Consider the following 27,810-nt stretch of genomic DNA (forward strand, 5'->3'; position numbering starts at 1 on the left):
GCGCGAGGCGAAGGCCAGAAGAAGATCCGACCTCTCATGAGCCTGGACCACACAAGGGGCGGGCTCTTCTTGCAGGAGCGGATCGCGCATTGGTCGACCTTCTCAACTAAGGCCTGGGATTGGTCGCGCCTCTCCAAAAGCGTCCTCCGCGCGGAGGCGGGACGGGCACGAAGGGCGTGGTCGGCGCGCGGTGCGCCCTAGAGATTTGAGCTCCCGGGTCAGGGCCGCGGTCTGCACCTAGGATCAAGCCTCGGGGTAGCTGCATGGGGCTGTTGGGGTCGCGGGTGCTGCCACAGGCCGGGTTTGGGTATCCGAAGCGTTTGAATCGCGGTGAGTAATGACCGGCGCGCGCGTTTCGGAAGGTGCGCGGCTCTGGACGCGGTGGCCCAAGCAGTCCCCGCCCGCACGGCCCGGCCCCCAGTGCTGTGCGGTCTCTCCGGGTTTGCGAGGCCAGGCTGGTCACTCGGTGTCGTATCTGCCACCTAGAAGGGCACAAAGGCTTTCGGGGAGTGGATGCCTCGTGCCCTCGCCTCCATTTTGTAGACGGGACGGGGTCCGTGTTGCAGCCAGGGTCTGGGGCGCGGAGGCGGGAGGCTGGGACTGGGAAAGGCGAGGCGGGGCGGAGGGGACGCGCGCGGCCCTGCATCCTCGCAGCTGCGCTGCCGTTGGGCCTCTGCCTCGCGGGGGAACTCACTTTCCCTCAGGGCCTCGCCCCAGGAGTGACCTGTTTATTCTGTGCCGCGCCGGGGCCCAGATGCCCCGTGAGTAAGGGACCAGACGCCGGCTAACATGGATACCCTGTCTCTTCAGCTTGGGGTTGTTCCCAATGGAAAGATGGAGACGAATGATGTCCTTTTGTCGCCTTGATCGCAGCTGTTAACGGCTGCCGAGGGAAACGCAATATATCGCACTCTTACGCTTCGAGGGGCCACCCTTTCTGTCATCACTAGAACAGCGCTAAGCACCCCAGGGGCACAGGTCCAAAACCAGTTACAGGCCCTTTGTAACTACTAGGTTGAGTTCGGTGTATTGTTTGTAATAAAAACGAGCGGAAACCTGCCAGACCACATTGGTCCTCACTGGGAATTAAGGGAGTGGGAGGAGGCAGCCCGAAAATAGCCAGCATTCATAAATACCCTAACAGTTCCTAGATTGGGGCTGTGAAGAATGTTGTTGAAAATGCATAGCAAAGTGTGTCAAGAAATCAAGTAGTCTCAGGCTTGGTTAAGAGTAGTAGAGGTCACAACTTTTCATTCCTGTTTCTTCCACCACCATTTGGATTAATCAGTTCTGAGCCACCCAGAACAGAAAAGAGTAAAGAACTTGGTTTTACCTCTTTGGGAAAGCTTTTTCAAGCTTTTCTTCCTCCCCACATCTAGTAGTCACTCCCTCCTCTAGGCTGCCTTCTGTTACTGTATTGTGGTTTCCCTAGCCCCTAGCACAATGCTTGGAACTTAGAAGGCACTCAGTGACTGGAAGAAACCAAAAGAAAACAAAAAATTAGCAGCAGAGCCAAAAGGTTAACAAAACAATTTACTTTAATTCCTTTAACTTGTTGGACCAATTATTCTTATACTGTAGATCAGGGGTCCCCAAACTTTTTACACAGGGGGCCAGTTCACTGTCCCTCTGACCGTTGGAGGGCCGGACTGTAAAAAAAAAACTATGAACAAATCCCTATGCACACTGCACATATCTTATTTTAAAGTAAAAAAAACAAACGGGAACAAATACAATATTTAAAATAAAGAACAAGTAAATCTAAATCAACAAACTGACCAGTATTTCAATGGGAACTATGCTCCTCTCACTGACCACCAATGAAAGAGGTGCCCCTTCCGGAAGTGTGGAGGGGGCAGGATAAATGGCCTCAGGGAGCTGCATGCGCCCTGTAGTTTGGGGACCCCTGCTGTGGACAGTTGAGTTCTTGCACTCAAATCAGATCTAAGCTCTTCCATGTAATTCTAGACAAGTAATTAAACCTGTTTGCCAGACCTAGGGGTGGCAGATAAAACCCCTAGGGGATATTGCCTCACTTCCACCTTTTCCTATACCGTTTTCTGGTTGCAGGAAACAGGCTAAGTTATACATTTCCTTCCAGCTGTAGGTCCGTTTTGCACATCAGTTTCTCTTAAATTATTTGGGAGTTTCCAAAAACAAAACTGCTTCTCACTTGTAATTATCACAGGAGAATTCTGGTCTCTGATTCTGCTTTTACTGTAGCCACAAAGAATCGTGTGTGTGTTAGTGACAGAGACAGAAAGAGGAAGGGAGAGAGATGAAAAGCATCAATTTTTCATTGTGGTACCTTAGTTGATCATTGATTGCTTCTCATTATGTGCCTTGACCGGGGAGCTACAGCAGAGCAAGTGACCCCTTGCTCAAGCCAGTGACCTTAGGCTCAAGCGGTAAGCCTCGCTCAAACTAAATGAGCCCGTGCTCAAGCTGGCGACCTTTGAGGTTTCAAACCTGGGCCCTCTGCGTCCCAGTTACATGCTCTATCCACTGCGCCACTTCCTGGTCAGGCTCCACAAAGAATCTTGAATCCTTTCTAGAGAATGCTGTTCTGAGGAATCCCATCCAGCTGTGACATTCTATAATTGGCCAATTAAAAACCTGCCAACTGACCTCTGGTGGCACAGTGGGTAAAGCGTCAACCCGGAAACGCTGAGGTTGCCGGTTCAAAGCCCTGGGCTTGCCTGGTCAAGGCACATATGGGAGTTGATGCTTCCAGCTCCTCCCCCTTCTCTCTGTCTCTCTATCCTCTCTAAAAATAAATGAAAAAAAAAAAAAAAAAAACCTGCCAAAAGATTTGAGCTTTTTCTAGTGTCTTGTTGGGAAGACGTTAAGGACAGGACCATAAATTTATTTCTGTGCCTGGCATAAGATAGGCACTCAGTGAATACATGTAAAGCCATTATATTTCTATTTCATAGTGCTAAAATGGGCTTTCTAACCTGCTGATTCTGAAACATTGTGCTTACCTGTCATCTGGAGATCTTGCTAAAGTGCAGATTCTGATTCCAAGGCAATAGGGTGGGGCCTGAGAATCTGTATTTCCAACAAACTATAATGATGTAGATACTGCTGGTCCATAGACTACACTTTGAGTAGAAAGGTACTAACATTAAGTATCTGCGTTTGCTTTCTAGAAGTACTGAAAAACAGATTTTGTTTTCTTATGGGATTAGGATCAAGTCTTAGACTCAGGAGCCCTTTGCCCCTATTAAAATTATTTGAGAAATCATTTAAGATACTTTCAATGTAACAGGATTTTTTTTTTTTTAAAGAGACAGAGAGAGTCAGTGAGGGATAGACAGGGACAGACAGACAGGAACGGAGAAATGAGAAGCATCAATCATCAGTTTTTCGTTGCGCATTGTGACATCTTAGTTGTTCATTGATTGCTTTCTCGTATGTACCTTGACCACAGGCCCTCAGCAGACCGAGCAACCCCTCACTTGAGCCAGAGACCTTGGGTCCAAGCCGGTGAGCTTTTTGCTCAAACCAGATGAGCCTGCGCTCAAGCTGGCGACCTCGGGGTCTCGAACCTGTGTCCTCAGCATCCCAGTCCGACGCTTCATCCACTGCACCACCGCCTGGTCAGGCGTAACAGGATTTTTAATAAAAGTAAGTGAGGCAGATAGGGTAAAAGAAAAGAGGAAGTCAAGGGTAATATCAATACAAAAAATGAGTGCCTCTTTGTCCCTTTGTCTTACATATTTTACTTGGGTGGGACTGCAGAGCTAGTCTTGAGTTTCCCAGCAGCCTAAGCAAAGAGGAAATTGTTTTGTTTTTTTTTTCAAGAGAGAGACAGATGGACATGGACATGGACAGACAGTAAATGAGAGAGATGAAAAACATCAACTCAGTTGCAGCACCTTAGTTGTTCATTGATTGCTTTCTTGTATGTGCCTTGACCGGGGGACTCCAGCCAAACCAGTGACCCCTTGCTCAAGCCAGTGACCATGGGTCATGTCTGTGATCCCATACTCAAGCTGGTGAGTCAGTGCTCAAGCCGGTAATCTCAGGATTTCGAACTTGGGTCTTCAGAGTCCAAGGTTGAACAACACTCTCTCCACTGTGCCACTGCTTGGTCAGGCAGAAATTGTTTTTTTAGTCAGCTTTGCCAGTAACTAAAAAGTGAAAACTTAAGTGGCTGCTCAGTGAAAACTAGCTGTTTCTCTTACTGAGATAGGAGAATTCTTGTCTCATAAGTTCTCTAAGAGGATGTTTTGGTTTTGATACTTGAGTAACACTCTTCGTAGTATCTCTGGAGAAAACCAATAAGATTCTTATCAGTCTTAATATGTGTAACCTGATGGGCTCACAGCAGACTATCAGTACAGTAAGAAAAGAAGTGGTTTGTTGCAGTAAAAAATTGATGCTTCTCACCTCTTTCCCTTCCTGTCTGTCTGTCCTTCTCTGTCTCTCTCTGTCTCATTCTCACTAAAAAAAAGAGAGAGAGAGTGGGAGAAAAGAAGTGGCCTGTGGAACTGGTCCAGAGCCAGCTTCTTGGGACAGTAGAAGCGGTTTTTGTTTCAGGGGAACTGTTTTTCTCTCTTGCTTTTTGGTAGGAACTGAGGGTACAGTTGATGGACATGTTCAGTCCTCATCATCCTTGTACCTTGAACTTTGATGGGTGGGAACAATCTACTGACTGCTGAGGAGGCCTGAGAGCTTGAGGTTGAGGGAGGGGTAGCCCGGAGCTCAGTCCTAAGTTCCTTATAGATGGGGCAGTTGCATCTCTTTAAAGGCTGCCCATAGACCTTTTATGACAAGTTAGAAGATTCACCCTGCTGTGAGGCTGTCTGGTGGTCCCAGTCATCAGCCAACTGTGAGTGAGTGAATGAGCAAGCAAGCGAGCGAGGCAGGGCCACAGCCTTCCCACCACATTGATCTAGATCAGGGGTAGTCAACCTTTTTATACCTACCGCCCACTTTTGTATCTCTGTTAGTAGTAAAATTTTCTAACTGCCCACCGGTTCCACAGTAATGATGATTTATAAAGTAGGGAAGTAACTTTATAAAATTTATAAAGCAGAATTACAGCAAGTTAAAGCATCTAATAACAATTACTTACCAAGTACTTTATGTTGGATTTTTGCTAAGTTTGGCAGAATAAATCTTTATAAAACAACTTACTATAGTTAAATCTATCTTTTTATTTATACTTTGGTTGCTCCACTACCGCCCACCATGAAAGCTGGAACGCCCACTAGTGGGCGGTAGGGACCAGGTTGACTACCACTGATCTAGAGGGACCCAGTGGCTCTTTCTGACTCTAAGCAGAAGGTAGGGAAGCAGCCCTAGCAAAAGAGAGGGGGCTGGTGGTGCCCAAGAACCCTGAGGTTGGCATCAGCTCATTGGACAGACATCTACCCCTCTGTAGCTTTGAGACTGTTCTTTTTTTCACTTTGTTTTGCTTTCACCTGAAAAGGGAGGGGAACATAGCACTCCTGGTGACCTGCCCTACAGGGAAAGGTGACACCAGTGTGGAGGACTGAGGGGGTTTTAGGGCTTCTACAGCCAGGAAAGGAACAGGTGGAATGGCAGTTGCTCTTTGCCATTGGCCTCCCATTCTCAAACCTCCAGCTGCAGCATTGCTGGCATCCACTCTGCTCTGGGGCGCAGGCCTGGGCCTCTTGTGACTGCCCCTTTTGTTAGCCTCCCCCACATATGTACCTCTTTCATGCTGCCTCCCACACATAGAAGGGCTTCTGCCTTGAAGCTCCTTTCTCCCATCAATCTAGTTCCCCCAGAAGCCTTCCAGCAACAGTGCTGGCTTCTACCCCACCTGCTCCCCCTTTCCTGTGGGCAGTTTCACATTCTTAGAGAAATAACAGCACTGAGAGATTCTTTGTCTGCTTCTCTGCTCAGATTCTGCCACTGTGTGTGCATGGCATTTGCCACTTATACCTGTGGCCTCCTGCAAAACCAACAACGAGTGTCAGGGCTTTGGTCCCTTAACTGGTAGGACTTGCTGTGTCAAGCACCACCTTGCTCTTGCTGTCTGCATTTGGGTACAGAGTCGGGCCCTTCCCAGACAAATTGGGTATAAATCAGATTGTTTCAAAGGGAGTTCATGATTTAAAGAATCCTGAGAAAGTCCTTATTTATTTTTTTATTTTTTTGTGAGAGACAGGAAGGGAGAGAGATGAGAAGCATCAACTCATAGTTGCGGCACTTTTAGTTCATTGATTGCTTCTCATGCGTGCTTTGGCTGGGGGGCTCCAGCTGAGACAGTGACCCCTTGCCCAAGCCAGCGACTTGTCTGTGACCCCGTGCTCAAGCTGGTGAGCCTGTACTCAAGCCATATGAGCCCACACTCAAGCCAGCAACCTCGGGGTTTCAAACCTGGGTCCTCAGCCTCCCAGGTTGATGCTCAATCCACTGCACCACCACATGGTCAGGCAGGAAAGTCCTTTTTTGATCGGAGGAGGATTGTTCCCCAGTAGATCATTCATATATTTGAATGGTTTAGTGAAGAGAGGAACATCAGAACCTCATTTCTCCATCCTGGATAGGAGTACGTGGGAGGAAGTCCTGGCAGCTGTGACAGGACTGCATGAAGGCGGTGCTGCAGATAGCAGGAGCATCAGATGTCCAGGCTTGTGAAGTTAGTGTTACCACATATGTGATGTATGAGCATATTTTTACTGTAGGGTGGGAGTGAGCCAAACAAGCCTGCATCACTCCTAATTATATCTGTGGTAGGTCAAATGGCCTCTGTAAGTCTTGGAAACTAGTGGAGAGTTTTAACAATAAAGTGCAGGTGGTCCCTAGAATATCCTGAAGCTTGTGGTTTCTGTCTTTGTTCAGGTGAGGACAGGCCAGATACAATGTACAGACCTTTCTCAGATGAGACGGTTGAATTAATTGTTCACTGTCTGTGTTCTGAGGCCTCCAGTCACTCAGTTCAACCTCCTGTTGCTTCCCTGTTAGGAGTCCAGCTGAGACCTCTGCCCACTGTGGAGCTGCTTGACCCCAGGAACACTGTAATATGTATGATCTAAGAGGGAACCCCCACATAGAGTAGTAGGTTGTTTAAAGCTACTAACCTGGGACAGTGTTACTTCAGTGCAGCAAGTCGTTTTCATCAGTTGGAGCAGACCATCGAGTGCTTTGAAAAGGAGTAAACTGTCTCAGTGGAAGGGTCCAAGCAGAATTCCACGCCTCCACCCATATTCCCAAATGGTCAGAAAAAATGTTTAAAATCTAGAATCCAGAAATGAGGGCTGTATTACAGATGTGTACCTGAAAAGTGCAGACAGGTATGAGCCCTAGCAATCCAAAGCTGGTACATTTGCTAGGCCACTGTTTTTTTCAATATGATTGATGTTTTCAAAATGGTCTGCCTTCATAAGAATAGGCATATAGATCAGTGAAACAGAACAGAGAACCCAGAAATAAACCCACACCTTTATGGTCAATTAGTATTTGACAAAGGAAACCAGAACATATAATGAAGTAAAGACAGTCTCTTCAGTAAATGGTGTTGGGAAAGTTGGACAGGTACATTAAAAAAAAAAAAAAACTAGACCACCAACTTACACCATATACAAGAATAAACTTAGACAAAAGACTTAAATCTAAGTCACAAAACCATGAAAATCCAATAAGAATACACATTAAAATCTCAGACATCTCTTTTAGCAATATTTTTGGCAATATATCTCCTTGGGCAAGGGAACCAAAGGAAAAAATAAACAAATGGGGTTATATCAAACTAAAAAGCTTTTGCACAGCCAAAGAAACCAACAATATGAAAAGATGACCCACTGAATGGGAGAACATATTCACTCATACATCTGATAATGGGTTAATGCCAAAAATCTATAAAGAACTTAAAAACACCAGGAAGACAAACAATACAATTAAAAAATGGACAGAAGACTTTACCCTGGCTGGTTGGCCCAGTGGTAGAGTATCATTAACCCATTGTGTGGAAATCCCAGGTTCAATTCCCAGTGAGGGCACACAGGAGAAGTGCTTGTCTGGTTCTCCACCCCTTCCCCTCTTGCTTCTCTCTCTCTCTTTTCCTTCCCTCCTCCCCTCCTGCAGCCTTGACTCAATTAGAGCAAGTTGGCCCCAGGCGCTGATGATAGCTCCATGGCCTCTGCCTCAGGCGCTAAAAAAAAAATTGACTCTGGTTGCAACAGAGAAAGGGCCCCAGATGGGCAGAGCATTGCCCTCTACTGGGCTTGCCAGATGGATGCCGGTAGGGGCACATGCAGGAGTCTGTCTCTGCCTCCCCTCCTCTCACTGAAGATTAAAAATAAATGGGCAAAAGACCTTAATAGATATTTCTCCAAAGAGGACATTAAAGATAGCCAGTAGACATGTGAAAAGATGCTCAACGTCACTAATCAGAGAGATACAAATTAAAATCACAATGAGGTATCACCTCACTTTTGTCAAAATGGCTCTCATCAACAAATGAACAAAAACAAGTGCTGGTGAGGATGTGAAGAAAAGAGAACCCTCCTGCACTGCTGGTGGAAATGCAGGCTCGTGCAGCCACTGTGGAAAACAATTTGGAGTTTTCTCAAAAAATTAAAAATGGACATGCCTTTTGACCCAGCAACCCCATTCCTGGGAATATATCCTAAGAACCCCAAAACACTAATTTGAAAGAATATTTGCACCCCAATGTTCATTGCAGTGTTATTTACAATAGCCAAGATCTGAAAACAGCCTAAGTGTCCATTAGTGGATGAATGGATAAAAAAAAAAAACTGGTACATTTACACAGCCACAAAAGGGAAATCTTACCTTCTGTAACAGCATAGATGGACCTGGAGACTATTATGCTAACTGAAATAAGCCAGTCAGAGAACAACAAATACCATATGATCTCACTTGTATGTGGAATCCGATGAACAGAAACAGTAACAAAATAGAAATGGAGGCATGGACACATGGAACAGATGGACAGCAGTCAGAGGGGATGGAGGAAGAGGGGACTGGTTGAAAGAAGATGAAGGGATTAGCCAAAAGCATATAACATAACACAGAGACAGACAATAGGGGTGGCACTAGCCAGAGAAAAGGGGTGGGGGTAGGTGAAGGTAGGCAAACAAGGGGAATGGAGGCAGAAAGAAACTTTCCTTGGGGCAGAGGGTGCACAATGCAGTGTGCAGATGGTGTTATATTGAGTTGTATGCTTAAAACCTGTGTATGCTTGCAAACCAGTATCATCCCAATAAAGTAATAAAAATACTGATCTCTCCTCACTAGAAAAAATGGTCTGCCTTTAGCAGTCGTTACTTCAAGTTTTCCCTTATTATCTTTACCCTAGTTGACTTCTCCCTTTTCTTTGTATTCTGTAGCATCTTGTATACAATTTAGAATCAACTCTCATGGCCACCTTTTTTTTTCTTATCTTTTACATGTATCTGTGTTAGTTCCCATAAGAAACTTGGGTAGCTCAGGGAAAAAGGCAGGATTTGTGAGGCAGATTAATAAGTGAGATCATGAAGGGAATGCTTATATACCCTAAGAAAATTTCAGATCTTCTTACCTGGATGCTGAAGGTCTTCTGGTGACACTGTTAACCTATCTCAGGTTTGTATATATATTTGAAAGTAACCTAGAGATGTTTCCTGAATAGCTTAAAATTCTAGCTCACCACCACCCAGGGATAAATGGTTACTTTCTATTTTGGAATCCAGACAAGACATAAGAAAATACCTCATCAATACAAAGAGCATTTGTCCCTCTCTCCTGCCCGCCCAGCATTGTCTTATTCCAGCCTGGCCTCAGGGTCACACTCTTTAGTAGAGGGGGACGTAGAGGAGTGAAAGGGGATTGATTATCTGCCACTCAACACCAACCAGTAAGAGAGTTTAGAAATGGAGCAAGAAGTAGAAACTAGGAGCTGTGGGCTAGGTTCAGCCGTCTCCCTGAGTTTTCCAGCTCATGGCCTCTCCTTATCTCTATAGTAGTGAAAACACAATTTGCCTGTTTAAGCATCTTCACATGCAGTTTCTTGTAGAGCCACAAGGTGAGGATGTGGCTCTATGAAAATCTCTCAGCAAGACTTGGGCCCTCATCTTTGTCTCTCTACCAGTCTCTTCCCTCTTCTACTTTATAACTTGTTTCCTAGTTGGTTCATAAAGAGTTTGAGTTCTAGAGTCATACAGTTCTAGACTGGAATCTCTGAGCTTTGGTTTCCCCCTCTGAAATGAGGATAAGAGGACCTACTTCCTGCACTGGCTGGATAGCTTGGTTGGTTAGAGCATCGTTCCGAAGCACAGAGGTTGCCAATTTGATCCCTGGTCAGGGCACATACAAGAACAGCTCAATATTCCTAACTTTCTTCCTCCCTCTCCCCATTCCTTTCTCAATAAATAAATAAATAAATAAATAAATAAATAAAAAGACCTGCTTCCCAAGGGGAAGTGGCACCTTCACCTGCTGCTGGTGTGAAGCTAAACTGATGCCACCCCATAAGAGGGCCACTTAGCAGCATGTGCCCAAATTACATGGGTACCCTTTACCTCAGCACTTCTACTTTTGGCTGTTTATACTGTGGATGCACTAGCGTACACACAAATGATGTGTTCATAGCTATTCATCGCATTGTATGTAATAGCAAAAGATTGGAAGTAACCCAAATGTCCTCTAGTAAGGGCCTGGTGAAATGAACTAGAGCGCAGCCTCACGATGGAATACCGTGCTGGGCAGTGACACAGAAAGATGATGCTCTCCGTGTATTGCTAAGGGACAGTCTCCAAGATGTTTTGCTTAAAAAGAAAGAAAAGCAGGGTTCTGAACTGTGTGTCCTACACAGTTTGCTATTTTTATGTAAAAAGAGGGGAAAGGATGAAAGATTTTTGTGTTTGCGTATGTATCAGAAGATGAGAGACATACACAAAATTTATGAGAGTGTTTACCTGCGTTTGTGGGAGTATCTAGTAGTAAATATTTTGCTTGATATATATGAAAGCTAGGCTGGCCTTGGCCGGTGGCTCAGTTGGTTGGAGTGTTGTCTTAATACGCCAGAGTTGTGGGTTTGATTCCTGTTTGGGGCATGTACAAGAATCAAACAATGAATGCACAAATGGATGCAAAAATAAATTGATGTTTCTGTCTGTTTCCCTCCCTCCCTCCCTAAAATCAATAAATTTTTAAAAATTAAAAAAGAAAAATAGGCTGTTTTTTCTCCCTCGGTTGAACTTTGTTCCTTGTAACTTGTTACGCTGATTCTGTTACACGCATGGCCGCCATGACTGTGATGGCATTAGCTGCTGACACTGTTGCAGGCTCTGTCAGGATGCCCTGCATACATTGGCTCATTTTAGGGAGGAATGAGGACAAGGGCAGAGGGATTCTTGATCTGCATTGCATTTCATATATTGAACTTGTCCAAAAATTTGTTTTTCAGACTAGTTTCTGCCATATACGGTAGTTGTGAGAAGTAAATGCAAGTACGTATGTGTGTGCTCTTCTCTGAGGTGGCCTCTGAGTTAGTCCAGAGCCTTGAGTGCCTAGGCAGGCAGGGCGGGACCCTCTTGTACGGGTGGTCTTGGTGTAGCTGTCCACACCCAGTGCAGTTTCCTGGTGTGTGAGTCGAGCAGTGTGAGCCATGTCCATAGCCTCCTCCACTTTCTTGGGCTTCCCTACTGCCACCTGCTTGCTCTCACTTCACCTCAAGGTCTCTGAGGAAACAGGGCTATTTGTGTCCAGGTTTTTAGCTTTGAGTTTGGCCCAGTGCACTTCAGGCAGCTGCTGAAATCCTGGGTCTCTTGCCTCCCCTTCCAAATCCTCCTGGAGTTGTACTCCTTACCAGTGGACCCCAACCTTTTTTGGGCCACGGACTGGTTTAATGTCAGAAAATATTTTCATGGACCGGCCTTTAGGGTGGGATGGATAAATGTATCACGTGACCGAGACAAGTGTCAAGAGTGAGTCTTAGACGGATGTAACAGGGAATCTGGTCATTTTTAAAAAATAAAACATCGTTCAGACTTAAATATAAATAAAACGGAAATAATTTAAGTTGTTTATTCTTTCTCTGCTGACCGGTACCAAATGGCCCACGGACCGGTATCGGTCTGTGGCCTGGGGGTTGGGACCGCTGCTCCTAACTGCAACTCTTACTTGGGCTGAGGGTGTCCCATTTGTTCCTTCTTCCCTCCCTGCCTGAAGTGCAGGCTTCAGGCTGGCTGCCTGGTCCCCCCCCCACAGACACTTCTCATCCCCTCCTCCTCTCTCTCCCTCCTTCTCTCCCTCCTTCTCTCCCTCTCTCCATAATCTTTTCCACAACCTGGAGCATGGTTTTTGTGCCTCAAGAGGGTCTTGGGAACACCCCACTGTGGGAACACCCTGGGTTCAGCTGAGGCCTGGCCATGCCCTGACTTGCTCTTCTCCAGAGCATAGCAGTCAGAGCCAGAGCTGCCTGCTGACAGGGGCATTTGACAACAGATCTACAGCTGGGCTGGCACAGGCCGGCCTCTTACCCTGTGGGGCTGGGCTGATGGGATAGGAATGAAACGTGACTGTAGTAAGTCAAGGACCGAGCCTTGACTCGGATGTGGACCTGCACTGACCGTCCTGGACACTTGCTGCTGGGGCTGGTGCAGGCCACATGAAAGCAGAGGACAAAGGGTTGTGCTCCTGCCTCCTGGTCAGAAGGGTGTGGGGTCGAGGAAAAGCTGGACCTCGAACCCTCTTCTTCTCTGAGGAAGTAGCCAGCATTTGTTTCTTTTTTTCCTTTGGCCAAAATAAAATGTTTTTATTAATCATTAAAAAGCAAGGTTGCCTGGACACAGAGGTAGAAAATTAATGTTTTTGTCTCCCTTTCCACCTTGTAGGCAGCTGAAGGCTTCAGGAACCCTCACCTAGGGACGTGTCAATGGTCCTGGGAGAAGAAAAGGCAGAGGCGGAGGCATCCACGGACACAAAGGCCCTGTCCTGTGGGAGGTGGAGCCGCAGGGAGCAGGGGCTGGACACTGCTGGTCCTGGGAATAGGGAGCAGCCACCATGCCTGGAAACTGAGAAAGGGCCTACTTCCCCTGTGTGGGGGGCGGAGGGCCTGCCTGCCCTTGCCTGCTGCCCTTCTGGAGCCTGCCCATCACAGGCCGACACCACCAGCAGGGAGCCAGTAGCTGGTGCATCTCAGCCTGCCCTCAGTTGCCTGCTTCCTCCTGCCAGTGTGGGCACTGGAGGTCTTTTGCATTCTGTGGGAAGCCAGGGAGCTACCAAGGTAACTAGGACTGTAGATTTATCTAATACTGTTTTTGAGGAGTGCATTCCAGTACTTTGTCACTATCTAAGTGCCTTCCTAGTCCCTGTATAAGGTGAGGCGTTAGGGGAGCCTGGTTGTGGTGATTTCGGTTTTACAGGTTCAGCTGGACAATTGGGCCTTGGGGCCAGCAGGGGCCTCTGTCCACAGCATTTCTTGTTGCTTAAGAGACTGATGATCTGAGAACCAGGGATGCTATGGCCAAGACCTGCAGCCCAGAGGGCTACTCTTAGAGAGCTCTGAAAGGGGAGCCGTGTCCTGTTTCTGACTTGGTGATCTGAAGGCCTCAGGAGATCCTGAGGAGACATGGGAGGGAGGGCCCAGGCCTGTGGTCTCCTGAGAGCTCTGAGATTTTATCCCCGGGAACCCAGAAACCCTTGCTAAGCTGTGGAGCCCCTGTGGTGGACAGCACGGTTGCTGGGCAACAAGAATTTCTTGGTCATCCCTGACTGCAGGGCAGCCTTGCCTAGTAGAAGTCACATGGAGCAAAGTCCTGTCTGGCTTGTGACCTCAGGCAAATTACCACCAAATTTTTCAGTTCTTCAGTGTAATTGGGAAGGTAACCCACACAACCTGTCCCTCCCAGCTCTGATGTCCTATTATGTTCTTGTCAAGGCCTTCCATGGGAATGACTTTAATCTCTTCAGTGTCATTGTGGCCTTGGCTGCTGCATGTCGCCCCTCTAGAGTCCCATCATACAAGGATCCTCTGAGCGGGACTGTGGGAGAAAACAGGCTGGGCCCACCTACCTGGAAGCCAGGGTGCTGGGAGGCTCAGGGAGCCTGGGAGTCAGACTCAGTGAGACTGGACGCGGGTAAGCCAACTAAGCTGCTTCATGATGTGTCTGGTGCTTATCATAACTCCTGTTGTGTGTTGAGCTCTCACCCTGTTCTTTTCCCACATGAGCTCATTTAATCCTGAAGAAGTGGTCCTTTACTTCTCCCCGTTTCACAGGTGTGGGAAGCAACTCCCCCAAGTCATACATCTGGAAGGTGGCAATTAGGGGTTGGCGCCAGGTCTATCTGGTTCCAGAGTCCATGGCCTTAACCATTGCTGTCGGCCTCCCTCAGGGCAGGTTCTTTATCAAACAGATTAAAAATTCAAAGTGAAGAGGCTGAGCTGAATGACTCATTCTGCCAGCGTTCAGTTACCACTGGCATGTGAGCTGAGCCGAGTGGGTTTGGATGTGTCTCCTGTCAGCGACAGAAAGATTGCGGTTTCATCTGCCCAGAACATGCTTCTGAAAGGTTAGGCAGGTGTTCCAGCCTCGGCATGACAGAGCAATCTGAGTCCTGCTCACAAGCAGGGTGCCTGTGGGGGAGGGGCCTGTGAAGGGACTGAGGGTGGGCTCCGCGTGGGGAAGGCAGTCCACTCCCAGAGCAGGCTGTCCCCTGCTGCCACCAGCAGCTTTCTCTCAGGTTCTTGCATCGCGTAGTGGACTCCTCGTGTCACGACCTCTGCTGAATATCATCTAGGCTCCCCAAAGAACACTCCTGCCTTGTCATTTAAAAAAGGAATTTAGTTTACCTATTTTCACTTGAGTGCTCTTCTTCCCTCTTATCACTGCAGATGGAGGACACCAGGCCTTCCGCCCCAGAGGAGCTACCTCAGACCGTAACCACTCCCAGAGCCACAGGTCTTTGCTCAGGACATGATGCTGATACTGAAGATGACCCATCCCTAGTTGAGTCACCACGGGCACTGGACCTCAGCCAACAGTCTCCCATCTCAGGTTTCCCTTTCTCGTCAAAATGGAGGTCCGTGGTGAACCCAGGTGCCGCTGCTCCTTGGTTTTCTAGCTGCAGTTTCTCTGCCTCATCCCCTGGCAACAGTTTCCAGGGTCACAAAGAGAAGGCGGAGCCTCAGAGTTGCTCCCTTGCCAAGGTCTCTTCCTCCCTGGAGCTAGTCAGCCCCCCGTCAGGCCCCCCTGTGGTGGGACCAGGTCCTCAGCTCCAGTGGTCTCCACAGCCTGTGTCCTTGGGGGGTGATGCTTCTGGGCTGGGCAGGAGACGCCTGTCCTTCCAAGCCGAGTACTGGGCTTGCGTACTGCCAGATTCCCTGCCCCCGTCCCCTGACCGCCATTCCCCGCTGTGGAACCCGAATAAAGAGTACGAAGACCTGCTGGACTACACTTACCCACTTAGGCCCAGGCCTCGGCTCCCAAAGCAGCTTGACAGCCATATGCTGGCTGACCCTGTCTTGCAGGACTCAGGTGTAGACCTGGATAGCTTTTCTGTCTCCCCAGCAAGCACTCTAAAGTCACCCACTAATGTCTCCCACAGTTGCCCACCAGTGGAGGCCACTGCTCTACCACTCTCTGGGTCCAGAGAGCCAAGCCTGAAACAGTGGCACTCTGGAGTGCCCCATGAGCAGGGCAGTGTGGGGTTGGCATCTTGTAGCCGGCTTACATCTACTCCTGGGGCCCCAGGCAATAAGGACACTCCTTGGGAGAGCAGAGAGCCAGCCCTGAGGCGCATGAAGGACTGGCGGCCGGTGGGCAAGCACTTTGATGGGGGCCGTCCCCGGCTGAGGACATGGGTCAGAGGATGGCCCTCATCCAGGCCGGAAAGAGAGAAGGGGGCTAACCAGGGTATCCAGCACCCTGCCTGCATGGAGTCTGGATGGAAACCAGAAGAGTTGGAAAGTGACGACGAGTATCTTGCTCTGCCCACCAGACTGACACAAGTTTCTAGCTTGGTTTCGTATCTAGGTTCTGTCCCCACTTTGGTGACCCTGCCCACTGGGGGTGCCGAAGGGCAGAGCTCTCTGGGTATGTCGGACAGTGATGGGCCCACTTCTTTCCCATCCAACTGCGGCCAAAACCAGCTTCCCCCCGGGGCTGCTCTCCAAGGGCCTGGGGGGCCGGAGGGGCAGAACCACTGTTTGCTGCGCTCCTTCGTCCAGGCAAGGGATTCCACGGGGGGCAGCAGTCTGGTGGGCAGCCAGGCGCTGGAGGGCTCTGGACTGCTGAGAACACGCTCCTCCTTGCCAGTAATTGTGGACCGGCAGGCATTCTCGGACCCAGATCCTAAAGGGCAGCCTCCCAGGAGAGGAAGAGAGCAGGGGAAAGAATCACTCATGCAGTGTGTGAAGGTAAACTCCCCGTTTAAGAAGCTTTGGGTGAAGTGTCCCACTTCTTCCCCTAGTCCACTGATATCAACCTTAGTAACATTAAGCACATTTTATGTGCCAGTACTCTACTGTACCTTTTCCTATGGAATCCTCACGACTCTCTCCCCAGTAAGGACTGTTCTAATTTCACAGAGAAAATGGCAGCAGAGGTTAGGCAACCTGCCCACTTAATAGTTAGCAAGGGCTGGAGCCTGAGCTCCTAACCTCCACCCCAGACTGCTTCCCAAGGCTCTTGACCTTGATTGAGAGGAAATTTGCACAAGAGTCTGCTCAGGTGCCTTTACGAAACACTGGGCTAAACAAAAGTAGCTATGGGAGTTCTAAAGCTTCAATTTAATAACGTGCTGTAACTGCAGAGTTAGGGCTGTGGGCTGTACCGTTGCCTAGACTTTTTGGCCACTGAACCTTCTCTCATGGGCCACCCAAGACTATCTGGAGATAAAGTTAATACTATAGGGATCAGTGTTAGCATCAGGCTGATCTGAATGTGAGTCGCAGCACTGCTGTCTTTAGAATTCAGCACTGTCTCTTGAGTTTGCTTGCTTTCTAAAATGTGCAGATGTACCAGGTGGTGTGTGGATTAAGTGAAATAATTCATTTTTGGTGTCACATCAGGCTGAGGGGAGACAACCAAGGTGGGGCTGTCCCTGTTGCCCCAGAGTTCTGCAGTCATGGGTGTGGACCAGCAGGGGAGGAGAGATTAGACTAAAGCCTCAAGTGAAGGAATGCTCTGGAAAGGTGCACAGTCCATCTCTTGGAATCCACGGGTATTTTTAGACTTTTGAAAATAGAAACAGCACGTGTCTTTTATTTGTCTACACAGACATTTTGCTGTCAGCTAGAAGAGCTGATCCGCTGGCTGTACAACGTGGCAGACGTTACCGACCACTTGACTCCAGCCAGGTCCAGTCTTACAGGTCTCAAGGCTTCTCTGCAGCTGTACCGGGTAATGTGTGGTCCTGGCTTCTCACAAGAGGGGTGGCTAAGTACTTGGTTACAAAGTAGCAGCTCACATGACCGATGTTTAGTATGTTGTGGCTCAGTTGACTGTTTTACCTGAAATCTAATCATTTGTCCTTTTCACATTCTTAATTTTGCTAAAAAACTAAAATATGTTATTTCCTTGGCCAAAAAGAGTTAGGAGAAAAAACATATTTATTCTCAATCAAAAATGTAATGTAATTTTACAAATGTCTCAGGGATTGATAAGCAGAAATCTGCACTATTATGGAGTGAGCAGGCACATATCGCTCTTTAAGTAAAATTAAAGATTCAGATTTCCCAGTAGCACTAGCCACATCCCAAGTGCTCAGTCATCACAGTTGTCTCGTGGCTGCCACTGGCCCAGGGCAGATACATCACCATATCACACAGTCTGCTGTACGGCACTGGCTGGTATTTGAGCTGAAATTGTACTGACTGGAATATACATCGGGCATTTTGATAGTATTTTAACAAAGATACGACTCAGTTTGTGTGGAGTTTTTTTGGGGAGTGCCTATTTTTCCAAAAATAGAGGTGGTTTTTTTACTTTAAAAAATCTTTAATTGTGGTTCTGATTACAACTTAAATCCAAGTATATTTAGGGTGACAGTTATGCCTACTGTTCTGGCATAATTATCAATAGGTCCGTCCCCCTTCATTCTCAGAAGTATTCTGAATTGGATGATAACTTATACAATTACCCTAAGTATAACATTAACCTTGACTGAACTACCCGTGGTTTCTAGCATGTCAGGTGTCAGGTTGGCCAAACCTTTATAACCTCTAATGAAGGAGCAGGAGGGCTTTCTGGGACAGTTTTTTGAATCTCATGTTATAACCTGACTGCGTGCCTTCAGCAGAAAATCACATGATTTACAGGTGACCGAGCCAGGGGCCACACCCACGCAGGATTGAGGGCCTTTGTTTTCCAACTTGGAGCCAAGTAAAATTTAAGGGAGGGGCCTTGCCTGGATGGGCCAGCTGCCCCACACTGTTGGGAATGCTGTTTCCTGCTGTGTGAAGGGTTCCTTGCCCAGAGTACACTGAGGGTCCTCCATGTGCAGAGCCCACCCCCAGGAGGCCCAGGGGCAGTACCACTGTGGGGAGAGGAAATTGCCCTCGGTAGACTTAGCTGGGTGGTCTTTCTAGAGTGCTTCAACCCCACCCCAGTCAGAGCAGTGCCAAGTAAAACACATCCATTCCGTCTGTTGTGTCCCTCATCCTGGTGCTGCAGCTTTCAGGCTAACCAGAAGGAACTGTCTTGCTTTGTGGGTAGAGCTGAGATCTAAGCTGGGAGTTACCCTGCAGGTCAGTGAAGCCTTGCCCTTGTGTCACCCACACAACTGTGGGACGACACTGTCAACCCCTTCCCCACACAGAATGGTGCTGCATGGCTCATGCATATGTAGGAGCTGATCCACACTTAGATACTGAATATAAGCATGAGTGTGGGTATATATTCATATATATTTTATCTGTGACTTTGTCTCATATAGACTTTCTTAACACAGTGGGTTTGTGGCAGCACAAACTATCAAGAGTACTAAAGAAAAAAATAATGACCATAGGTATTAGGGCTGAAAACCAAGTTCTACACCCTGTACTAAAAGTGGTCATGGATTTGACCTTACACTTCTTAGCAGCTAAAGGAACATCAGAAGTAATCAACTAGAAGGCTTGGTGCCTGTGAGGGGAAAACAGGAGCTGCTTAGCAGATTCACAGCTTCCTTAATGCCTCCACAGTGTGAAGGTTCACACAGAACTGGACATTAAGGGAGGATATGTTGGAGGCAGCAGTCCAGCGTCTCTGGCTCTTACTTGCCAGTTCTGTTAGAAGACTGTGTTTTGAGAATCCCATAGCCTTGCGACTTTAAAGAACCTGCTCTGTGAGGGAAGGCCTGACTCCACAACGCTGTTAATAAGCCAGGTTCCAGGCTCCGCCGGGGAAGAACCAGGACTAACCAGTAAAAAAAGATTGACTCCATATTTACCTTGGGCTCCAAAGAGGGGAAGTTAAACTCTTAACATTGTTTACTTAGAGAATCCTGAAGACTGATGGGTTTACCTTCCAGGTTCGAGGGGAAGGGTAATCAGTATACCCTACAAGGGGTTATTTTGAATAACTTTTATAAAATGACAGTAACGAAGCTTTTTTCTTTATTTTTCTGATATGTTTTAAAGCAATTTAAGAAAGATATAGATGAACACCAGTCCCTGACAGAGAATGTCTTACAGAAAGGGGAGATTCTTCTTCAGTGCCTTTTGGATAACACCCCAGGTGAGATGCTTGAGGCTTTGAATTTAGCCAGCCTGTCAGCAGCAGGTCCAGCGACCCTCTCACTGGTAAGGAGCCAGTAGTGCAAGCCTCCCCCACCCCACGTGCTGCACCCATTGCCTTAGACTCCCATGTGGCCAGCCCCTCACATCACTCCCACGTCACCACACCGCCACGCCACAAGGTAGTCACAGTCATGAAGGTAAGCCAAATAGAAGTAGGTGTCGGGCTTATAAGAACAGCGCTCATGCTTCTGCTTTTATCTTGCCCTGATGGTGTCCTGGGTGGGAATGCTGGTTTTAATTCAGCTCTCCTTGGTTTTCAGCTAGGGTGCTCACTGTGGGGAGCCCTCAGGCTTCCCTTCCTTTTTTAGTGCAGGCTGAGCCCCTCTCTGGTGATCTGCTTTGGGAAGAGTTTGTTTCGGGTTCTCAGGGAGTGGACTGAAGGAAGAAGTGAACTGATGGAGAGGAACAGGGTGGACACTGGTGTGCTAACTAAGCACACACCTATTTTGTAGGCTGCGTTTCCAAAGTAGGAAATTGAAAATCACACGTCTAACAGTACTTTCAAGTATGCAGGGTACAAGGATTTACAATCACGTAGCCCTTGCTGGGGGCAGGTGTGCTATGGAGGATGGGCTAGGAAGGCTAGGTAAAGTAATGAAGTTACGGACCCCTAAAAGCAGCCTGTAATCACCTGTAAGACCGAACATCCCAAGGCTAAAAAAAAAAAGCCCATCTATATTGTGCCTCAGATTTGGGGTGAGGTGGGTTTATGCTAAAAGCAAATAGCATAAGCAGAGCTGGGCAGGGCCTGGGGACGTAAGAGGCAATGAAGTTGCACTTTGCTGACCAGAAGTCGTGGGGAGGTGCATACTAGGGAGGTAGTATATAAGTTTCTCAACTTCAGCCCTGTTGACATGTTGGGCTGTCCTGTGCATGGTAGGATGTTTAACAGCATTCCTGGCCTCTACCCATTAGATGCCAGTAGCATCCTCTTCCCATTGTGACAACTGAAAACATCTCCAGTCGTTGCCAAATGTCCCACAGAAATAAAAACCACCAGGTCTGAGAACCATTGCAGGGATTTTCAAGATATTGCTTATCCAGTGAATTATGTGAGACCTTTGTAGTCCCCTGTCCTTGGAAGGCCTTTGTTTCTGCTCTTCTGTTTAGCACTAGGGATTTTTGGGTTTGATTGGGGCAGAAATTCAGTATACCAAGCTCCTTTGCTCCCTGTAAGTACACCAGCATTTTACTGAACACTACAGCAGTTGACATAGCAGTTCTCTTTTCATTTAATCACAGCCCTGTGAGATGGGTACTGTTACTCTCACTCAGTGGAGTGGTGAATTTGCCCTGGTCACACCGGGCACACAGGCGTGGCAGCTGGGTCCAGCCCCTCACCCCCATTGCAGGCTCCCTCCTGTGTGCTGGCTCCCATGCTGTCAGTGTCTGAGGTACAGGAGCCTGAGCAGGAAGGGAAGGAGCTGCCCCTCCCATCCTGTTTGGTATAATCAGGAATGTTTATGTTTTGTGAAAACCCCAAGTTCCCCTTGATAGTCACAGGGTCTTTCTGGCTGGGGGCACGACTGCTCTCCAGAGCACAGTGTCAGTGTGTCAGTGAGTAGACACCTCCCCAGCCTGCCCCTTCAGAGCCTGCTTTCTGCTGCCACAGTGTAACCTTAGGGATGGGAGGCCAAATTCCCCCTTCAAAATGCTGGGCTCTCAGCCTCCTGCAAAAGGCCTCCCCATGGAAACCCGACAGGTTTTCACTACATCTTAGTGCATGAGTTGACAGTCCTGTCTCACACCCTAACTCTTTACTGTACTGGATCAAATGGCTGGAACCTTCTGGCATCAAGGCCCCTGTAAAATTAAAACAAAAATCTCACTGGGAAAGATGATTTCATTCCTATTGCCAGCTTGCCTTTTACTTGACTCCAACCAAGCATGCTAACATTCTAGAATAAAAGTTCAAAAAAATAAAGGTCCCCTGAATTCCACTGACAGCACATGGGACGGAGCAAGTCTGGTGAACGTGGAGGGAAAAGCCACCCGGGCGCCCTACCAGGCGAGCTGTGCTGCACCTCGTGCTGCATCCTCTGCGGGCCCTGCCCTCCTAGCTTCCCAAGCTGTCAGGACAGCACTTTGCCCTGATGACTGTGCACTGATGTGGTTCCCTCGGGGCTGATTTCGCCTGCCAGCCGATGCTGCTGCCCAGCCATCAGCAGCTCTGCAGATACGCAGCTTCCCCTTTCCCTTCCGCTGCTGGCAGATGTTGCAGCTGTGGCAGGAAACTAGGGAGAGTGTTAGCACAGCTGATAAAGGCACAGGAAGCTAAAGCAGCCTTTGTGTTTAACAAAGGAAATAAAGTCTGTAAGAGAAAATAACAAACCTGCTGTGTGGGATGCACTCTGAACCTAGTCCGTCCCATTCTCAAGTGAACACTTGGCCTTACTAACCCATCTTGTCTTTGCCTCTTTTAGATCATTTTCTTTTGAAGTCTGTTCATTTAGTACTCACAATAAGAGTTCACAGGCATTCCCAAGTATGTTACCGAACTACCTGGACACACATGACCCCGCCAGCCAAGAAAAGCTGGTAGGACCTGGTAGCAGGACCTAGAGCCCTAATCTCGGCATGTCATTTAACCCTTCTGCCCCACAGGATCTGGGTGTGCCAGGTCTTATCTCTGAAAATCAGATAATGCCAGTCACTGCAGAACCATGTCTCTGCCTTTTTGTGAATTACATAATTCCCAAATGGAGCCAGGGAAGGTCTTTCAGCTTTAATCATAAGTTAACATATATCCACCAGTGCAATAGAATTTCCTGGAGTTACTGTTGGGAACATTTTGAAACTAGTGCCCTGTTCTTGTGTGTAAAATGCTACACCCGTGTATGTCCTTTTGAAAGTAACTTGAATGATTTTTTGGCTTGTTTTAAACCACATTCACTAGTGTTAAAGGATGTCCTCAGGAGGATCTCAAAGCAGCCCAGCGAGCTGGAGAGCCATGCAGATCACCTGTATGACACCATCTTAACCTCTGTGGACATGCTGGCTGGCTGCACCCTCATCCCTGACAGCACACCAGTGGCACACAGGAGTGCTGACGTGACTGGGATTAGCCTGGTAAGGAGAATAACCAGGGTACACCTGTCCTTGGACCCCAGTGCTATTAAAACAAGATGCTAGAAGCCCTTGGTGCTGGAAAAAGGAGACGTTCCCACTGCCAAGCAGCAGCTTGGGGGGTCTTCCTGTAGTGAGGCTCACTGTGGCGCCTTGTACTCTGCTTCACCCCTGCTCCCACTTCTGTGGTCGTCCCTTCACTGCCACCCAGGGGCAACAGCAGAATTTACCCTTACCTACACATTTTTGTGTCTGTCCATGTCCACTTCAGACTTTTATCACACAGACTCACTTGGTACCCCTCTCCAAGCAACTGACAGCACCTGGTGCCTGCAGACCCAGTCACTGAGTACTCCTGGTACCCCCTTTCCCACCAAGGGGCTGCTTCCCAAGGGGCTGGGGGAGAGTGGGAGGCAACATGCCCGGAGACTTAGTAGTATGATTTTCTTTTGATCTCTGGGAAAATCAAACAGTAATGATAAGAAAGGGGCTGAGAGAGCAGAGGAGGTTGGTACCCCTCTTCTACCAAAGTGTTGCTTCACTCATTTTCCAGTTAGAATTCACTGTAGACAAAAGAAGGTAAAGGATAAAACCCAGGTATGTCAGCAGGAAGTCCATGTATTTGTATCCTAGAAACATGAGCAAGTCATTTAGTTCTGAAATGAATGCAGGTGATGTGTTGTCCTTTCTTCTGCAGCAATCTGCCCTGTACCAAACAGATGCTTCTTTCTCTTTCAGGCATCTTCTCGGGCAGAGATGTAATCCGTCTCCCCAAATCTGGCTGGTGGGAAACTGTCAGGAAGTCCTAGTAAGAGTCATTTAACATTGATATCAAAGGGGAAGCTTGATTGTACTAGCTTTAAAATGCCTTTCTCTTCCCTGAAGTAAGGGCTACTGAATTACTATTTTTATTTAAAATGAATCCTTCCAAAATAAGGTGTTCCTTTGGTGCTTCTCCACAAAGAGCATGTGGCTTTGCAGTGTTTGATAAAATAATGCTAATAGGCTTACAGGTCTTCCCTCCTCCCCCAATTCAGTTAAAAAGAGCAGACAGAGCTAAACTAGTCCACGTGCTGAGGTCATTTAAACAAGGCACCAAATTATTTAGAACTCTTGGACATTCTCAGGAAGACCTAAGAGACTGAAAAAAAGGGAACAGTTGGCTAGGAACTTGGGTCTTTAATAAAATAAACAGCTTTACAAATCTCTCTCAGAAGAGATTTTAACTTTCAGTTCACAGAAGGTTCTGAACAAATATAACCTCTACAAACTAGTTTGGGCTGTTAGAACACCTTTTGTCATCTTTAGGGCTTAGTGCTCCATCTGCCTAACACATCTTATAGGAAAATGTGTCAGGGACTTCAGGAACTGTCACTGAGCTTCAGCAAAGCTAATGATCCACCTGAGGGTACCCTGAGGAGGAAGCACCCCTCCTTTCCTACTCCTGCGGAAGAGCAGGATAGGGTCACACAGCCCGGTTAACTACAGAAACTAAGGCAATCAGTAGTGAAGTGAAAAAGGGAATTTTTTGTTGCTTGGGAGATGACTTGTAAGTACCGTAATAGAAATAAATCTACAGTTCAGCTATATAGCTTTTTAAAACCAAATGATCACATAGCTGGTAACCAGATTTGGTAAAAACAAAACCCACCTAGTCTCTGCTGTGCAGGGAATGAACATGGAAGAAGGAGAGCCTATTTCCCCCACATATATATATTTGTGTGTGTGTGTATTTTTCTGAAGCTGGAAACGGGGAGGCAGTAAGACTCCCACATGCACCTGACTGAGATCCACCTGGCATGTCCACCAAGGGGCAATGCTCTGCCCATCTGGGGCTTTGCTCTGTTGCAGCCAGAGCCATTCTAGCACCTGAGGCAGAGGCCACAGAACCATCCTCAGCGCCAGGGCCAACTTTGCTCCAGTGGAGCCTTGGCTGCGGGAAGGGGAGAGACAGAGAGGAAGGAGAGGGGGAGGGGTGGAGAAGCAGATGAGCTCTTCTCCTGTGTGCCCTGGTCAGGAATTGAACCCAGGACTCCTGCATGCCAGGCTGACACTCTACTACTGAGCCAACTGGCCAGGGCCTTTTTTTTTTTCCACAGAGACAGAGAGAGAGAGGGATAGATAGGGACAGACAGACAGGAATGGAGAGATGAGAAGCATCAATCATCAGTTTTTCAGATAGGGACAGACAGACAGGAATGGAGAGATGAGAAGCATCAATCATCAGTTTTTCATTGAGGCACCTTAGTTGTTCATTGATTGCTTTCTCATATGTGCCTTGACCGTGGGCCTTCAGCAGACCGAGTAACCCCTTGCTCTAGCCAGCGACCTTGGATCCGAGCTGGTGAGCTTTTGCTCAAACCAGATGAGTCCGGGATCAAGCTGGTGACCTTGGGGTCTCGAACCTTGGTCCTCCGCATCCCAGTCCAACGCTCTATCCACTGTGCCACCGCCTGGTCAGGCTTCCCCCATATATATATTTTTAGTATTGTAGTGGACCAAGACTTAAAGAAAGGGTTCTTCATACTTAAATGTGTAAGATAAACACTTAGATTTTTCTTCAAACTCCTTCCAGAGTCTCATTTGAGGAAGGTGCTTAAAAAAGGAAGATCTTTTAAGTTTACAAAGAAATGAACAAGTCATCTTGAACCAAAAGAAGGTGATGCTGGAACAGTTCCTCTCATAAACAGTCTTCTGATATCCTCTCAGAATGAAACATTTAATACCAAAATACTGTCTTTAAGACGTTTACGACTTTAGTTTTGGGGGCTGAGGAACAATCTTAACACCATCTCATCCACGTCCGTATGAACTCAAGTCCTATTAACTTTTCTGCTTTAAAATTTCAACGACTTCAGTCACTGGAAAGCGGTATAAAATTCAGTATTTCACCTGTTGCTACTATGGATGATATACCATAATGCTTAAGGGCGTGATCAGAATTAAACTGTGTATTAAGATTCTACCTGTGTTATGATTCTCCATATTAATCTTGGTTCCACACAATTTTAATAGAACACCTCTTTAGCAAATAATTGTATATGTAAAATATTCTTAAGAGCCTAGAATTGTTTTAAAAGGCAGACATGTTTAATAGCCTCTATTTTTAAAATGGTATGTTTCATCTTCTTGGCTATAAAATTGGTGCCTGCGTTTCCAAGTATGTTACAGGATAGCTATTAGGGGTTAAACCCAGTTATTTATTAGTATTTGATAGGCATGAAAATAAGTCTCTTGGTTAACAAAAAAATTTGAAGATGACAACCCCATAGAAACAAACTGGCCAGTGTTAGAGCAACTGAATGCTGCGTGTGCGATTCTATTCTCATTCTAATAATTGTAATGACAGGAATTCTCAGAGTATTTTATTTCCAAGTTCCCTATTTCCCAAGAACATACTACTTTACCTAGAGATGAACTCAAGATTTTTGTTCATCTCCTTTGAAATAAGGTATAATTGAAGGGTGCTTACTCTGGACCTGTGAATGCCACTGAGGATGGGCACAGCTGCTAATTACATGGTCAGCAGTGCTCTAAGTGGTTGCAGACATCCCTTAAGCAGAAGCTGAAATTGTTTCAGCCTAGGAAAATGCCAGCAGCATGTCCATGAGCAAACATGGCCAGTGCACAGTGGTACACATTAGCCTTAAGGACAACAGTGGCCTAGAGTGACGTAAGTGTGGTTACAAAATCCCAAGTTTTCCTGTAGTAAACTTCCTAATGGTCTCTTTAAATTAGAATTTAAATCCACAAGGAAAGGGGCGGTAATAAGAGCTGTATTGGCAATTTCAAGACCTGGGTTCTTGTTGCAGCTCCATGGCTAAGCTCATTTGCAAATTGGATACAATGTCAACACAGTGTTTTGAAGCTTAAATGGGAACGTCAAGAAGGGTTGATGTAAAATATGCTGCAGTGGCAACATGTATGGAAGCTAAAGGAAATTTCAGTCCAAGGTCAAATAGGAAGTTACTGCTCAGACCAGAATGGTTATCATTCTTCAAGGATTTCCCAGATACTACACTGCTTAGGTTTAGCTTGCTCTTGGGTAAGCTAATTCATGGCAGCCACTTACATTTATAATACAGCAAGTGTTCATCTAATTTTATTAAGTGAACAGATTATTAAAGCCCATAGTAGCTTGAAATATATATACTTGAAAATGGGAGTAGGAATGGGAATGTATTTTTTCCAGACTGTATTTGGCATATTCGTAAAAACGAAGAGTGGAGCATGCTGAAACATCTTGCAGTAAGCCCCAGTCTTGACTGTCACAGGGGAAAAAACACTAGAATTTTCAAAATTAAGTAAATTCATGTAATGTTTTTTGCTAACTCACCAATAAGCTGACAGTTTGAACAACCTGCTATATAAAACTGAAGTGCACAGTATTGCATTGTCTATACATCTATATCACTTATCTACTTTAGAAAATTGTTTCTGAGTTCTTTCTCCCTTTGTACTGTATAGTAAGGCAGAACCCCCCCCCCAAAAAAAAAAACCTTATGAAGCATTTTTAAAAGTCTTTGTTCAAATAACTCTTTGGTAACTTGAGTTCAGTTGCCTTCCGTGAGGATGAATAGATCCAACAAGCACATCTATAATACAAAGTAAACTATGATTTTATTGTGAAATTCTCATAGGTGGAAAATTAAATTGAATATTTATTCTGTCCATTTCATTTTACAATAATCTCACCACTTATTTTTGTACCATGTTATTCAATTGCCTGTTTAATGAAAATAAAAAATTCTTTAATTTTTGGCTTGTTTTTTAATTTAAATTTTATCATTGAATTCAAGACCCCACCATAAAATGTGTTGCCAATAACCACATCCCAATCCCCCAAGTAAAGAATCTTTTGGCAGCTACTTCAACCCCAAGGAAACAGTCTTTGATTTCTATCACCTTAAAATGACAGTGTTAGCAAGATTTTTGTTTCCCACAATAAAAACAAACCCTAGAATCTTGAAGGTCCCATTTAATAAAATTGTTATGTGTGCAAAATTCCACTGAAATAAATATATTTCTCTCATCATTCC

At 46.6% G+C, this 27,810-nt stretch overlaps 2 protein-coding genes across 4 annotated transcripts in view; one reads left to right on the forward strand and one right to left on the reverse strand.

Annotated features, from left to right (window-relative positions):
- Positions 1–2,743, reverse strand: part of PELI1 (pellino E3 ubiquitin protein ligase 1) — a 1,042,993-nt gene extending 1,040,250 nt beyond the window's left edge. The window contains exon 1 of the mRNA XM_066267253.1: positions 2,629–2,743. The gene's annotated coding sequence lies outside the window, so the exon portion shown is untranslated. The remainder of the gene's footprint in view (positions 1–2,628) is intronic.
- Positions 186–27,764, forward strand: CEP68 (centrosomal protein 68). 3 transcript variants are annotated; one of them, XM_066267249.1, is made up of 9 exons: positions 186–330; positions 3,434–3,630; positions 12,819–13,210; positions 14,819–16,342; positions 17,205–17,327; positions 19,547–19,643; positions 22,602–22,774; positions 23,510–23,579; positions 25,347–27,764. In XM_066267249.1, exons 3-8 carry the CDS (start codon positions 12,860–12,862, stop codon positions 23,531–23,533), a joined length of 2,292 nt encoding a protein of 763 aa, XP_066123346.1. In that variant the 5' UTR covers positions 186–330; positions 3,434–3,630; positions 12,819–12,859; the 3' UTR covers positions 23,534–23,579; positions 25,347–27,764. The 3 variants fall into 3 exon arrangements, with proteins under 3 accessions (XP_066123346.1, XP_066123345.1, XP_066123347.1); XM_066267248.1 differs by lacking the exon at positions 3,434–3,630; XM_066267250.1 differs by lacking the exon at positions 3,434–3,630 and having other exon boundaries at positions 26,584–27,764.
- Positions 27,765–27,810: the final 46 nt, after the last annotated feature.

The sequence above is a fragment of the Saccopteryx bilineata genome, chromosome 3 (assembly GCF_036850765.1).
Source record: "Saccopteryx bilineata isolate mSacBil1 chromosome 3, mSacBil1_pri_phased_curated, whole genome shotgun sequence".
NCBI lineage: Eukaryota > Metazoa > Chordata > Mammalia > Chiroptera > Emballonuridae > Saccopteryx > Saccopteryx bilineata.

Coding starts and splice junctions, on each gene's coding strand:
- CEP68 (XM_066267249.1), top strand. CDS start 12,860: ATGGTCCTGGGAGAAGAAAAGGCAGAGGCGGAGGCATCCACGGACACA. Junction 16,343..17,204: donor CACTCATGCAGTGTGTGAAG/GTAAACTCCCCG, acceptor TTGTCTACACAG/ACATTTTGCTGTCAGCTAGA. Junction 19,644..22,601: donor CCTTTTGGATAACACCCCAG/GTGAGATGCTTG, acceptor CACATTCACTAG/TGTTAAAGGATGTCCTCAGG.